This window comes from Lycorma delicatula, chromosome 4 (genome assembly GCF_047948215.1).
Source record: "Lycorma delicatula isolate Av1 chromosome 4, ASM4794821v1, whole genome shotgun sequence".
Lineage (NCBI taxonomy): Eukaryota > Metazoa > Arthropoda > Insecta > Hemiptera > Fulgoridae > Lycorma > Lycorma delicatula.
The window spans coordinates 6476094-6493196 of record NC_134458.1 but is presented as its reverse complement, the minus strand read 5'-3'; the positions used below and the strand labels follow the sequence as shown (position 1 = coordinate 6493196).

General features: G+C 35.4%; 1 protein-coding gene across 2 annotated transcripts in view; it reads right to left on the bottom strand.

Moving 5' to 3' along the window:
- The window catches only part of SWIP (strumpellin and WASH-interacting protein), a 135724-nt gene that overhangs the window by 89421 nt on the left and 29200 nt on the right, over window positions 1-17103 (bottom strand). For both annotated transcript variants that reach the window (XM_075362217.1, XM_075362218.1), the window contains one exon: window positions 11128-11316. In XM_075362217.1, coding sequence (XP_075218332.1) covers window positions 11128-11316 — 189 coding nt within the window. The remainder of the gene's footprint in view (window positions 1-11127; window positions 11317-17103) is intronic.

Sequence of the window (17103 nt, the reverse complement as noted above, 5' to 3'; positions counted from 1 at the left end):
TCCATTCTGTTGTTTGTTTATTCGTTTCACCTCCACAACTTCTTGGTTACAAAGTTCATCAGTTATTTCAATTGAATCCATGTCCAAAAGGTTGCGGCAAAAAATTACTCCCCGTCTGGTATTTAGGGTCTTGTGGCATACTGCACTTATGTTTATGCCACCCATATTGCTAAGGCATAACAGAGAGTGACTCTGCTTGTCATTAAAAGTTTCTATTAAAATTGTTCAGTCTCGTAATTTTTTTATGTTCTTCGGAGAACCACTTGAACCAGTTACAACTTTATTAATTAGTAAAGGCAAGTCCTTTTGGAGGGAGCCACCATGACTGTTGAAGAACAACAAAACGAATGTTTCTGAATTTTAATTTTATGCATTAGAATTTAATGTAATATCTTCAGGAGTACTATTATCCTTATCAGACAAAGCTGACCAAGGCCTTTTCACAAGACAAGAATTGGTGGTTTTTTTCAGATGGAACACCAACCAACCATCATACAGTTAATATGTGAACTTGAAATCTTGGTCCCATTAGTACCGGCGATATAACGGACCACTCCAGCAAAGCACACATATACTGGAGCTAGAGCTAATTACAACTGGGTTCACCCTGGTGCTCAGAGGACATCGTTCGAGACTCACTATGTAGAGAAACTCATCCATCAGCAAGATAGTTTCCACCTTGGGTTATGACTGCGTTTCGTAAGGTGTTGCAATGTCACTGAGTGTAAGTGAAAGAGGAAATAGTGTAGAATGTTGTTGTGTAGTTGTATAAGGGTATATGTTGTAATTTGTGCAGTGTTCTTGGTGTAGTGTATGTGTATAGTTGAAAGTGTTCTGCAGCTTAGAATATAGTATGAAAAAAAACTGCAGAGACTAGAGCTGTAGGGACGCCAACCCTCAAAGTCTTAAAGAATAAGACTCCCTGTTGGGGTTCACCAGTAGAATAGGTTATGAAAGTCCCAGAAGAACTTCATGATACACCCTCTAGCGCACTAATTAAAAGTCTTCTACATCTTCGTAGACAATATCAACTGCATGAGGAATTTCAGCCTATGACAAATTGTTGTTCAGTATCATTCCATCCTTTCTTTGGTGATGGAACAGCATTAGGAGCAATATCTTGTCTCAATCTTTCAATTTTCATGATGGTTCCTATTTGATTGTTAGGTATTTGGTTTTGTTATCTGCCTCTCTGTTCTTGTTCTGCTCTTTGTCTTTCTTCTTCAACCCTATGTTCACATTGCTCAATAAGCTGTCTTTTTTCTTGTGCCATTAGACATTCATCATCTGCATTATTTTTTACTAACAATACTAAAGACTTCCATTTGTTTACCAACCCCGTTGATTAATTTGTTCTTAACAATTCAGCAGAATGTTGTTCAAATTTTTCATATTCACAATTCTCTTAATTCCACAACCTTTTGTGCACACATTTGCATCATTAATCCTTAAAAATCCAGTACATCCAAATTGTAATATTTCTTACAAGGATCTCTTCATTAGAAACTTCATCATATTATATATGGAGGTTCTTCTTCAATAATTTTGATAATTTTTTTATTACAGTATTTTTCTGCAGAATATTCTAAGCAATTTAGTAAATCTTTTGTCATTACCACCTTTTTATTAATTTGTATACTCCAAAAAAATTTGTTTTTATGATCATTTGTAATATCTGCACCAAATGTTGAGCATACTTCATTCACATTAATTTTGAATAAGCCGTAGAACAAATGTAACATCTGCATCAGAAATGGCTACACACTTGCACAATAACATTCTAGACTAGTGCAGAGAATACATCCCATCATGTGACTATCAGAATTAACAGATTTTCTATTCAACAGACAACCAAGTTAGATCTAAGTAATTTGCATATACTCTTATTTACAAACAAACATGTTAGACTCATGGAACAATTGCCACTATAGGAGTGATGCCACAGTAAGCTCACAATAAGCTTAATCATGAGCAACTGGCTGTAAAATTGCAACACAAGGACTTGGACCAATAATCAAATAATGTTTTCTGTTCATTTCATTTGTTAAAACCTGAGTCTGTTGATTGATTGATTAGAGTTCAACAGATTCTTGTTTACCATTTGTTACAGAAGAAGAAGGGCAATGCTTACAACTTAGGCTTATTTGGAGGGAAGGAAATGTTCTTGATGAAGTCTATAAAAAAAATAATGAAAGTAATTTGAGAGAATTCCTTACTAGTTGTGAGCCTTGGGCTTCCAGAATGTGATGGCGACAGGAATTCTACAGCATCATTAGAAGTGATGAAGGTGAGTCTATTACTTATGTAAATGAAGTTAATATTCTGCAAAATAAAATGGACATTGAATTTCAGCCCCCTCAAAAAAAAATCAGGTGCTACTATTAAAAGAAGAAACAGCAGGCTGCAAAATTGATTTTGCCACTACAACCACTCTCCAAAAAAAAAAAAAAGAAGTTGCCAATAGTCATTGAAGATTGTACACAGGTAATAAGCTTTAAAACTTGAGCATGAACTGGGTTGTTGACCTTTACTGTGACACAGCTGTTGACAGAGCAATTTGAACTCAGTAGTAGCGACAACAATTGAATTGATGGGATTATTAACAATTTAAATAAAGATAGTAATGTTGGCACAGCTGAATTAATCAATACAGCCAATTTCACATTGAATATCGAAAGCAATGGAAACTTAATCCAATACATTAGTAGTGAACCACAAAATCAAAAGAATCTGAGTAAAAACATTGTATCTGACTTCCAAGTATGTGAGTACTGACCTCAGTATTTCCGAATTACAATATTTTTTTACAAGTTTTTATTAGTTTCTCTAATTCTATAAAACTGCTGGTTGTATATTTATTATTGTTCTTATCAATACTTCATGAATTTCATAGTTTTAACAGCATTCTCAAAAAAGAGAGAAAAATACAAATAAGTTATATATAATTTTTTGTTGATTTACAAATCTGTGTATAAATTATTTACAGGTATAATGTAATTAAACATAAACAAATAAAGATGACTTTAATAATGTTTCAATACAATTAATTAGTTACAAAACAGCTACCATTAGACATAGGTTTCCTGTCGATATGAATATGAATCACAGTGAACCTCTCTTTTATGATACTGATGCTGCACTTTATCAAACACTGAGTTCTTTTATGCGCTATATTAAACTAATCCCTCAGGATAGTAATGAAAATGTGGGATTAACCATTCTCTCAACCCAAATGCACACTATCATCTAAAATAACAATTACCCTAAGAAACAGCCTCTATCCATTTTAAAATTATCACTATTATCACTGTTTAGTGATAAACAGCTGTGTTCTGTAAGATACTGCATCACGACAGCTGCCAGACAAATTTGCATTTAAAGCATAAAATGTGATCAGGGTCATAAATCAAAGCAACAATTAGCAAATGTTTACAGTATCTGTCAACAAGTGCTTCTTCAAACATCTTGATCAATCAATATTTATCAGTATCACCTACACATCCTATCACACACCAAAACCCACCGATGCCCAAAAAACTTTGGGCGATATTGTAAACATTTTTTAGCCATTTTACCATAACTGGTAACAATAATCTGCAATCGGCATTAACTACCTCTTTTACAATGATAGACACAGTTGATTTTACAATATTGGGGGGTGGTAATTTCATGAACTTGAGCCCCATTACCTGACTAATGTAGTTTTACCAACAATCTTTCTTTTGGTGATAATAGAAGGGACCTTTGAGTAGCTTTATGCAAATAATGACCAATAACATTAAGTACATAATTTAACTGATTATGGGTAAGTCTATACATCTCCTTAAAATGAAAATTGGTCATATCGACAAAATTAAATTTTTCCTTGACAAATTTGACTTTTACGCTTACTTCTTGGTAATCAACCTCTTCTTCACATTCTTTCAATAAACCCAATATGTTTCAACAAATCACAATTGCTTTACCACTATACCACTTTCAGTATAACATCTTTAATATAAAACCTTTCACTTGGAAATAATAAATACACTTTGCCAAATAAAGACCATAATTGAAGAGTATACATGAAAATTTTTCAAACAACTTATGATAAAAAAAAAAGAATGCATAATCATCATGCAGATTTTTCCAACTTTTCAGTTTTCATTCTGCTCTTTCTCACTTTTAAAAATTACTATTCAAAATGGCACAGAAGTAAAAAATGAAGAGCGAGAAGTTTGACTGTTCATCTTCAACAATTTAAAAAAAAAAACAAAATCACTGTTCACTTTACTGCAGAATGTAAAGTGAAAGTTGGAAAATACTTTAAAAAACATGCCCCTGATTTCCTACTTCTGCTGTTACATTTTAACTTTTGGTTGTTTTCAACAACATTTACATGCTAGTTCAAAAAGTAAAATGTTTGATCTGGTAAACTAATAAGTAAATTATCTGTTGAAAATGACATAGTCCTGTAGTACTTGGTTATGTTCAAAAGAAAACAGTAAATTGGAGTGTGGGGAACACAAAATTAAAAGAGAAGGATAAATAAGCATATGTATCACCTAGTAAATGCACATTGTTCATTGCATTATTATAAAACAGTCTACAGTTTATTGAAGGTTTACTTGTTTAAAATAAGTTGGTATACTTGTTTAATTATTATGTAGGCACACACTCCCCTCTCATTTTATTTCTCAACTTATTGTCTTAGTCTCTGTTGCTTATAAATATAAAAAAAATCCTGTCATTTTGCAAATGTGTTTTTAATTGTACTTATTCTATATTTATTCATACAGATTCTTTTGATGTGAATATTGGCTGTTTTTATTCATATTTAGTTACTCCATAAATTAACTCACAAAGCATATAAACACATAATGGTGTTATCTTAATTTGTCAACGTATATTGTTTTAAATTATTTCTTTTGTTTATAAGTTACTGGCAAACAACAAAACCAGTAGCTCTAATTTAAAACTAAATTAAATAAATTTTTCTTTTATTACTAAACAATAATTAAATAATAAAAAGGCTGTAATCATGTCTTTTCTTTTTTTTATTAACATAAAAGGTTCTTTACTTTATTCTCTTTATTACTTCAATAATTGAACACTGTAATATTATTATTAGAAAAAAACTGATAAAAGTTTCATAAACATTTTACAGTAAAATCTCGAAAATACAGAAAACTTTGATTATTTAAATTTTGTCCCCTTCCCCACCATTACATAAAACATCTTTAAATATAAAAAAAATACATGGCTAACTTGCAAAATTTGTAGCTATAACTAAATATTAATAAGCTAGACAAATTACCAATAAAAAATAGTTATCTGCAATAGTCGATTTATTCGGTCTTCCAGTTGATATTAATTATATGCAGAGAGGAAACAACTTCTTCGAAGAAGCCGGTTAAGAACAAATTGTGTGTGTTTAGTTTGACTTATTTGTTGATCTATTAAAGTTTATCAATAAATGCTTCTTATAATCGGTATTTTATTTTCAATGTGACATCAGTCACTCCCTCGATTTGATTTTTACAACAGAAGTAAAAAATGCAGTGAGAAGTTTGAGTGTTCATCTTCAACAATTTAAAAAAAAAAAAATCACTACTATCTTCACTTTACTAATTCTGCAGAATGTAAAGTGAAAAGTTTACATTCACTTTAGGTTTTTTTTATGAGTTTTACTTTTTCTTTTAGTTCAAATGTACAATACAGTCCCATTCAGTTTAACTGTTTACATTTATGTTATAGTAATACTATACAAAATTTACAGTATATTTTATATTTTAGTACATAAGTAATGTACAAACTGGTCTAACACTAAGCGTAGTAATAATAATAATAATAATACACTAAAATTTTAGTGTAAAACTGAGTACACATTATACCACTAATTTCAACTCATTAAAAATTAGGCAAGTGAATTGATACTGCAACAATATTCAGTAGAAAATTATATTCTATGGTAGAATGCAAAATTTAACTCTTCAAAATTCAACTATTTTTTTCCTCGGCTCCCCTGGGTTGATTATACCTTCAAGTCAGACCAAACCCAGGGGGTTCGGTCTGATTTCAAGGTATAACTCAACCCAGGGGAGTGTCTGTTTTACTGACAAGCCTCCCCACTATCAGCTGTACATCCGACATGGCAGGTCAGCTCGCCAGTCAATCCTTTTACTTTTCTTTTTATCCTTTGTGACGCTGTGCCCAGACATAGTTAGGCCAGACACAGCATTGGATCTTTTCTTACATTTTTTAGCCTATCATTTCCCCTGGAGTCCCCAGTCGATCACTGAAACTGACACACCAGAGCATGCCAGCCCTCACGATTGAGACTACCCTCCCTACACTACTCTAAAACCCACGTTGACCATCATCTTTTCTATGCATGACCTCTTTTGTGAAAACGTCTATCTTTCTCCAATTCATCAACATGTATTCTATGACATTGTCAGATGTTATCCCAATTATACCTGCTCTATTCCTTTCCTCTCTCCATCTAATACATCTGAAGAACATGTGTTCTACTGAATTTTCATTATTGCAGAACATACACTCTGCCTCTCTTCTTCCTATCTTACTCAAATAATCTTTGAAATTTCCTTGACCGATCAACAGTTGAGTAAGTAATAGTTTACTTCACCAGATTTATGATTTACCAAGCCTCTCGATTTGATATTAATCTTTTCATCCACTGGGCCACCCCCCTCTCACTCCACCGATCCTTCCATCTCCTCATCATTCTGTCTTTAGCCTCCTGTCAGCACACATCATTTGCCAATTCAGTTCTATCCTTTGTCTGCAATCCTATAGGGAGGACCGAGGTCAACATGTAGAGCGCCTCATGACACAGTTCTATATACTGTTGCTACACCAATCAGCACCCTGCAATGAACCCTGTTCATTCTCTCTAAATTTCTCTATCATCAGCAAATCACATCACACTAGATCAGCAAATAAAATTGAAGATGTAACTGCAGCCATTATTAACTTCCTTTTTTGGTGTCCTTTCATTATTATATTTAATTCACCAATCTTCTGCTTTCAAGCATCTGTGTATGTGCTCGGAAAATCTGTTACTTTTATCAAGCAATACTCCAAGATATTTTAAAGTTCTCATTTTGTTCATCTGCTGGTCCTCCACTTGTAGGTTAATTGGTCTAATTTGTCTACGCCCAGTCATTGTACACCTGCATTTTTTTTGGAGCCAAGTTCAACCCTCTGTCTCTCATCCATGCACTTACTAGTCTTAATGATTCATTCACTTTCGCTTGGATTTTTCTTTGTTTCTCCCTCTGACCATAATCACCACATCATCGGCATAGACAATAATCTCAACACCCTCTGGCATTTGTATCAGCAAAACACCATCATAGGCCACCAGCCGTAGCAGAGGCCCCAGAACATAGCCTTGTGGAACACCTCCATTAATTTGAAATTTCATTCTTTCATCTTGAGTTTCAACCATACGCCATCTATCTGACAGATAACTTATGATCTGTGCACATAAATAACTACAGACTCCTTTAGCTCTTAGTGCACCCATAATTACCCTCCACGGGATTGACCGGAATGCATTTTTAACGTCTAGTGACACAATAAGTGGTATGCTTCGAGTCCTCCAAGTCCCGGCCCTAACTTCCTCTGCCCATTTCTTAACTCTGTTTATTCCCTGGACTGCCAACTTCTGTTTCCAAAAACCATATTGATTTTGACTTATTCCAACTCCTTCATTTAGTTCTGCTATTATTCTCACCACTAACATTTTTTCCACAAGTTTGCCCATTGTGTTTATAAGACTCAATGGCCCGTAATCTATTCTACCTTCTTTTGTTGTGTGTTTCAGCAGGAAGATGACTCTGGCTTCTTTCCAGCACCTGGGAAATCTTTATTCTCAACACCATATCTGACCACGTTGACCATCTCCCAGACTGCTCTTTTTACCAGTCCTTTTAAAACGGCTGCCGGGATCCTGTCTGGGCTGGCACTCTTCTTATTCCCATCTGCCGTACTGCATTTTGCATTTCTACAAGTGTAAACCATCTAGCTTTGCATTGTATTTCTTCTTCGTATTCTTCACCACTTGGAAAGTGAGAATATCTGTGTCTCTGCTTCAGTCTTGGAAGGACTGGCAATCTTCTTCCAAATCTTTTGGTAACGATCTTATATGCTTTTCCCCAAGGTTCATTATTCAAGTCTTCGCATAACTCTTTCCAATGATCCCTGTTTGACCTCTTAATCTCTCTATTGAGCAACCTTCTGCACTCTAAGTATCTTAATGTGGTCACTGCATAATCCACACCACCAGATCGCCTTAACCTTTGCATCCTGCGCCTGTTCATCTGTAGTGGACGCCTTAAAATGTCTATATCATGTGACCACCAATACAATTTGTTCTTTCGTCCTCCTGTATTCATTACTTTTCCCATTTCTTGCTGAATAATATTCTTCAGTGCATCCAGAGTAAAATTTTCTACGTTTTTGATTCTTTCTGCTACTTTCTTGACTATGTCTTCTATCTGTTGTTGTAGGTCTAAATGGCAAACTTTTTCATCATAAGAAAAGTCGGGTCACTGATAATCAAATATGTAGCCCGGTGATCACTAGCCATATCTTCCATGAGTACACACTGATTTTGATTCAACTGATTGTCTAAAATGGTCAGGTCTATGAAGGTATGACCCCTAGGTTCAATATCAGTCTAGCGTCATTCACACAATGGCACCCAATTACTTCCATTAGTTCAGTAAGGATTTCTCCCCTCTAGTTTGTTTAACTACCCAATGGCTTTGATATTAAAGTCCCCTAACATGATGACTCTCTTGTTAGTTCTGATTATGACTTGTTGAATAGTGTTTATGAAACCGACAGATTCAACCCGGCTACAATTCAGTAAGATGTATGCCGCAATCAGAATTACGCTTTCCATCTCAATGGCAACATGTCCCCTGCCTCTACTACGTATTCACCATGCTAGTTTTCCACTGGCATCCAGTATTGTCACATCACCATCCGAACCCACGCACCAACCAGTTCTTGCTGCCAAGTGTACACATTTGGCTCCGTTACTATCAGAAGGTCTGCATCTTTCTCTCTAACCAGCTCTCTCACCAGGTCATGAGAGTGCGAACTTCTGTTGATGTTGGCTAAAATAACCTTAAACATTTCTGGTTAGTGCACATGTCCAGCCCCAGTGCAATGATCCTTTTTGTTACAACTTAAACAGTATTTGGGCTCCTGGCACGTGGTAATTTTATGACCTCTTTTACCACAATTATAACAGAATTCTGTTCGGTTGGACATTCAAATCTCTGATGTCCAATAATCAAGCAACGGAAACACCTCTCTTCTTCTTCTTCTTCTTCTCTTATATATGCACAATAGTTCACCCAACCCACTCTAATTCTTTGTTCTACAATCTTGCATTCAGCCCTGTAACTAGTTATCACAGTTACATTTTGTATATCTCCAAACCCTCTTCTCATTGATGAAATCTTGAATTCTTCGGTGTCACCAATTCTTTCTGTGACTGCATGTCTAATTTCTGCTTCTGTGGTGTCAGACTCAACGTCTCTAATGTATACTACCGTACGCCTTCCAGCCCTTGTCTTCAGGTCGATGTGTAGATCCGCAGCCTTATCTCTGAGAATGTTAGTGAATTCCATAGCCTTCTGGGCCCCTTGGATTCTAACGTGCAATTCCTCATTTCTCCCTCTTCGTAGAGAAATGACATCGCTGAGTTTTTCAGTAGTTACTACTACCTTCATTGTCTTCAGCAGGTCAGCATATGACCTTCCCACCACCTTCACAACAATTATCCGGCTATCTTCTGCAGGTGGGATCACCTTCTTTATTAATGCTTAGCCCGGTCTCATCTGCTGCTCTGTTTGCTGTATTACAACATTCACTGGTTCTACTCTATCTCTCATTATGTATGACAAGGTGCTGTTTCAGAGATATCATCACTATTACCAATTGATAGGTAAGACTACCAAGGCTACCCAGAAAGGTGTCCAGGCGAAAGCATTTTTTCCCTTTCGTCATTGTTTCTTTATTGACAGTCCTGCCGCTGCTACAGAGCCCTGGGTCGCCATATTTTCTAGTGGCAACAACCCACGCCGTCGCTTCTCTACTCTCAATCTTGAGTTCTTGGAGTACCCACTCGATGGGGTTCAGGGGTTCCAAGAAAGGGGGGCCCAGGGGGTTTTTTGGAAGGTAAGTAAATTGTAAAAACTCAAAAAAGATGTCTCCAAAAATTTTTGGGGGGATCAGGGATAAATAAATATGTCCTAAAAAAAACTACTCAAAATATTTTTCAAAAAAAATTTATTTTTTGGAGGTCAGGGGTCGAGGAAGGACCTGGGACGGATAGGTCCTGGGAGGGGGGTTTGGGCTGGGATGTTTAGAAAGGAAGTTATGGAAGGAAAACAGGTCCCTCTTATAATACCATTGAGGACTCAGAAAAAATTTCACTCTATAACTATTTAACTATGAAAAATATTCTAAGTCCTTGTTTACTGTTATTCGCTGACCAGTATTGGCCGGCGAGTTTAACTTAGAATAATTTCACTCTATACGTCTTTTATATGTATAACCTCACTAATGTTAATATGTTAATAACTTACACATAAGTTAATCTTACATTTCATACTACACGGAAAAATTTTTGGAAAATATGGTCCTGGTAGAGTTTTGTAAGAAAATACAGCAGTTTGGGATGTCTTCAAGCACTGTTCCAAGCAGATGTCAATAAAATAAAGACATCCGATACAGTAGCTGGCACGATAACTGATCAGTTACTGTTATGATATTAGGAGCAAAAGAAATAGGACTATCTTTTAAGGGAAACTATTACAATAAGAACATAACGCTAATTTTCAGAAGAATCCGTATATATTTGTTGTCTTAGTTATTTTAATAACAAGCTGTAATTAAACAAAAGTGGTACAGATAGTAAAATTCTAAACAAATTCTCTGATGAAGAAAAAAGGGAAAGATAAGATAAAAGCTTTAGTCTAATCAGACAGATATGGAATTAGCATAAGGATCAAAGCAAAAAATTCAAATTAGCTGAGAGTAAAAAAAAAAGAACTGATGATTAATATAATAGTCACAAATGAGAGAATAATATCTGATACAAACCTGAGAAGAAAATGCAATAACTTCTTTAGGTAAAAGTTTAGGTATTTGAATAAGAAAATTTCTTCTTGCAATAGCAACTGCTTCTATTGATTTCTTATCGATTACTTGTTTTGTAATATGGCTCAAATGTTTCATAAAAAACTTATCTGGAAACCATAATATATTTCCAAAAAATATAACACCAGGATGCTGTAAAAGAAAATTTAATACATTTTTAGATACTTAATACGACTTCTTAGTATATATTACACACTTAGTATATTAATATTGGTTATTATTAAGTTTAAGTATAATTAATTAGTTATAAGTAGTATATTTACAATATTACAAATAATTAAGAGTATATCTACAATACTTAAACTAGAAATAAAACTATGATAACATATCATAATATTAATTAAAATTTTGATATTTTAAAGTTTTTATTAGACAATTAAAAATAATATAAGAACCATTGTCATAATTTCTGCTTCTTTTCTGATACATTAAATTTTCAAATGCACATATATGAGGTTTAACTGGAAAGAATTTAGACATGTGCTCAATAGGAGGGGGTAAGTTAGCCAGCAGGTGTGGAAGGGGAAACTTGTTTTGTCCTTGAAAGATCCTGAAAAGAACACAGCGATATCTTTGTTTTGAACGAGTTGGCAAAAAATTTGTTTGAAAACTGGGAAATCAGTTTTGGAAACTTATAATAATAATCTCTTAAAAAAAAAACAATTTTCAGGAATAAATGTCTGAGCTGGTCGTGAATCAGTAGAAAATGATCCCAATTCACTTCAAAAACCTGCCAGGCCTTCCACTTCAAAACCCAACAAAAACATTGTGAAAGTTGGTGATTTAGTGCATTCCGACTATAAACTCACAATTAAGGAGATGGCGGGTGAATTAAATTAAAGTTCTATGCAATTTACTCAATTTTAGCTGAAGATTTGAACATGCATCAAATGTCCACGACATTCATTCCAAAATTGTTGTCAGACCAGTAGAACAACACCGACTTGAAATGTCCCACGAACTGATTAATCAGGCTGAAACTGATCCAGATTTGTTAAACAAGGTAATTATAGGCGAGGAATCATGGGTTTATGAATACGACCTAGAAACAAAGACACAATCAACACAGTAGAAGGGTCCAAGTTCTGATTGTTACACTTTTCAAAAAAATGTGCAACAGTCAGTTGAATGTGAAGACAATGTTGTTGGTTTTCTTTGATTCTACAGGTATTGTGCATCATAAATTTTCTACTAGGGAGACAGACAGTCAACCAGGAATACTATTAAGAATGTCTTTCAGTGTTTGCGTGAAAATGTGTGGAAGAAAAGGCTTCCACTCTTTATAAGACAAGAACTGAGAACTGGGTCATCCATCAAAACAATGCACTGGCTCTTCGTGCATTCTTGATCACAAAATGTTTGACCAAATTCCTGTGCTTCCACAACCCTTTTATCCCCTGCCGACTTGTACCTATTTCTTAAATCAAAATGTTTGCTGAAAGGGAACCAATTTGACTTAATTAAAGACATCCAGGCTAATACAGAGGTGTTCTGTATTAAGGGTGTCTTAAAAAAAATTTCCAGGACTGCTTCCAAAAGTGTTGGAATTAATGTGTTCAGTTAGAAGGGGACTACTTTGAAGATCAAACACAACACACCTTGAAATTATTACCATTTTGAAATTACAAACCCAGTCTTAAAACTTCCCAATCACATTCCTTGTGTAAAACTAAAGATAATACAAAATAAAATTTATTAGGCGTAAGTTCGATGAAACTGTAGAACAACACTGACTTGAAATTTCTCACAAACTGATTAATCAGGCTGAAACTTGTTATTTTGATAACTGTAGAAAAGGGTACAGACAAAAAGTACATTGTAGTATTTATTCTGTAATTATTTAAAACATTTGTAGTTTTAAAAAGTTAATATAAAATGTATTACAATAAATACCAAAAAAATATATTAATGAATTTAATGTTATATCATTTTTGAATTTTCACCACTCCCTCCACAAACAATTCCCTTCATAAATAATTGACAAATTTCACATCTCTAAAATAGCCCTATTGGTTTGTATTTTTTTCTTCAGTTTAATATCAATACCATACTATTAAAATATTCAACACAACAAAAAACTACGATTGCTATTAGCCACCTGTATTAATTTTTTCTCTTATTCTTCCTTTCCTCTATTGGTTCCACCACCTTATTTGATTAAATTAAATAAAATAAATTATTTATTTAATCTTATAATATTTAACAAATTAAATAAATTTAATTTGCATTAATTAAAGAATAAGTTAATTAAATGATATAATAAAAAAATAAATTTAATTAATAAATCAATAATTAATCAATAAATCAAAACAAATTTAAATATAATAAATTAATTAAATTACTTTAAATTAAACCAAATAAATTTAATTTAATAAAGTAACAAGCCAATAAAAACAATAAATTAAATATTATCTCACAATAATATTATAATTACATAAAACAAAAAAATTAAATCTAAATTTATTGAATAAAATTAATTTAAAAAATATACTAATTAAATCAAATTAAATTATTAACCCAACAACATTATTAACAGATCAAATAAAACTAAATAAATAAAATAAAACGAAATCAATAACTTGAATTAAACTATTAAATCAAAAGTATTAAAGTAATTAATTAAACAATAAAATTAAGTAAAATTAATAATAATTATATTTAAAAAATCCAAAATGAATAAAATTAACTAAATCAAGCAAAATTAAATTAATAAAATCTTAAACAAATTAAAACAAAATGGCCACCATTATACCAAGATAAGACCAATTTTCTTCCTCCACAATGATCTCGATGATGATACTGGAAATTAAGCCCCTTCAAGACCTGGTGCAGGTCAACACCCAAGCAGGAGAGAAAGAAAACCTGCACCCACCTCCTTATTGCAGCAGGTGACCTCCTCCCTTTCAAATAATAAGGATGTGTTGTCAGTCTGAAGATAACTGCAGATGCTGCCTCCCAGACGGTGAAGAAACAGGAGAGTGAGGAGCTGAGCTTCACTCTCTTACTTCACAGCGGGGGGGGGGGGGGAGATGAGGAGATCACCCCAAGGACGGCTTTGTCTGAAGGAGTTGGCCAACGGACTGCTTTGAGAAGTCAGAGCTCCTTAAGCAATCAGTTTACAATTTTCATGAAGTGGACACTGTGGTAATAATTGACCTGACAACCAGAACAAAGGGCAGCTACATGCAGAAGACTTTCACCAGGATCTCCCTGGCTTTAGCTACTCATGGAGGAGAATGAGTGAAGCCAAGTTGGTTCCTGGTGGGCAGACCCACCACCGGGTTTTTTGGCAGTGATGACACAATGCATCAGATCTTTGTGGTCTTAAGACTCCAAAGAGGGGAAGGAACTGGCTATCAGGGAGGTGCATAAGCAGCTCTCCAAAATTATGGGAAAATCAAACACAAGACTCAAAGCTGGTGTTCCAGCCGATAAGATCGAGCTTTGCGTTCGTTCCCTCATAGAATACCTGCCAAAGCGATTGAAATTGAAGTTCCTGGTCTTTGTAGAGGAGTTGGGTGCAGACAGTCCCCACAAATCTGGAATGCCTGCTGCACAAGATGCAGTTAAGACTGTTCATCAAATCCAAGACTCAGACTGTTCATCATCAACTCTAGAGTAAGTCCTTCACCAACCTCCTGAGTTCAGTTAACAGGAGGGCCCTGATAAGGAGATGAAGGGCATCCTGTCTACAAGAAAAAGCAAGAAAGACAAAGTGCAGAACTTTGTCTAAAGCGCAGGCAATACTATTGAGTTGCTCCATCAAAAAAACAACCGTAGAAGCTGATGTGACTTGCAGAGGGAAGACTGATAAGAAGTCCTTCATACATGTGAAGGACTTAGGTGCAAAGACCACTTCCTGGGAGGTACAAGAGAACATTTCACATGTCCTTGCAGATAAAACTTTGTTAACAGTCACGTCCCTCAGGCTGGGATTGTGCAAATCCCAGAAGGTGACCATAGCACTGCCCATGCATGCTGCTCATAAGCTCCACGCTATGGGCAGAATATGAATCGAGTTGGTCAGGTGGCCATGTCAATTGATAGGAGGAGGTAGCAAAGTGCTACTTTAAAGGTGTTCAGATACCTTACATCTAAGTGCAAGGGACCTGACTTCTTGATGCTTTGCTTCAAATGTGTTAAGGCCTGCCACAAAAAGTTTGATTGCAATACAAAGATGCAGGGTCTGCAAAACTACCAGCCATAGGATTGGTAGTCAAGTACCCAAAGATTAAAATATGACAGTTCTCCAGATTAATTCAAAATCATAAGCTAGAGGGTACATGAATTGATCTCAAAGTCACAAGATGAAAAAAAGCCAACATCATACTGTGCAGCTAACCAAATAGTATTGTCTGCTGAGGGTCAGTGAGTCTGCTAAAGTTTGATACTGACAGCAGTGTTGAAGTTATCAAGGTCTCTAGTGCCTTGCCAATAATTTGCTCCAGTAGCAGCCCAATTACGTTTGGCCTGACTCTGATGATGCTATTGTTTAGTTGTTATAGCTCCCCCAACTGTCTATTTGATGGATTCAAGCATAGATGGGACTGTTTATTAATGGAAGTAGGAAAACAGTCAGCAAAATCCATTGGTAGGAGGCAATTTCAATAACAAAAACCTTTGTAGAGCAGAATGGTGAGTGACCACTGTAGCCACGCCCTCTATGAGGCAATTTCTGGGGTAAGTGATGTCCCTTCTTACAACAGGGGACAAGTTTACCTCCTACATCGATGTTACATTCTTAAGAGCCAGTGGACCATTTGTTGATCATAAGTGGGAAGTCCTAAAGGATGAGATGCGTTCAGATCACAGCGTGATTCTGTGGACACAGTCTTTCCAAGAGGGGGCAACAGAAGGCCCCTCCTCATTTGGTAGTCTGCCAAGCTGTGGTTTTCTTTTGAACAAAATTCCTACCATACCTTGGTGATATCAGCCTCACTGACCCAGAGGGTCACTCGGGCACCATAGCTGATGCCTTCCAGAAGACCCAACTGAGTTGTCAGGCTGGCCACTACAGGAAACAAGACTGTTGGTAGACTCCAGAAATAGGCTGAGAAACATATGCCAGGCAGAGACTACTGAGGGCCAATAAGAGGGATGATATCAAACTCCTTACATATTAGTGGGCCAACCACAGGACTAAGCAGGACCTGAAGCACGAGCTCTTCAGAACCAAATGGCAGAAGTGGAGGGAACACTTCGATGCCCTCGATGAGGATATCTGGGGAGATGGTTACAAGATTGTTACCAAAAGATTTGGTAGGTGTTCTCAACAGAGCTAATCTACTGAGTTGCACAGAGACCCTCTTTCCTACATGTGGTGAGATGAACTGTAATTTTTATTAATTTTTTTTATTCCACTTATCACCACATAAGAACTTGTGTGGCCAGCTGTAATATCAAATGTGATAAGAGCCCTGACTTGGACAGTGTGGCCTGGGAGGCAGTCAAGTTTGAGTAAAATTCATTCTGTAGTACAAGATTGATGCTTTCAACCACACATCATTTAGGAATACATTCCAGAGTCCTGAAAATCCACCTGGCTTGAGCTCCTCAGAAGGAGGGGAGGCAATGCTGTGAACAAGTACCCTTTAGGCGGATCTGCTTGCTCAATTATTTGAGTAAGATTTTTTAGAGGATTCTGTTAACAAGCTTAACCAAGAGCTGGAGGCAACAGGTGGTCTTAATAACCTTCAGTTTCTGTAAGGGCGGGTCAACTAGAGATGCCATTTCTAGAGTAATGAACACCATCAGGAGGTCAAATTGGCCTCAAGGCCCAAGCATTTGATCCAACTGTCATCTTGTTTGATGTGAAAAAAGCATTAAACAGTTAACTATGGGACATGATATTTTGGGTACTGAAAAGTCATGGCTTCAGTTTATACCTGAAGATAATGCAGTGTTACCTCTCTGAAAGGT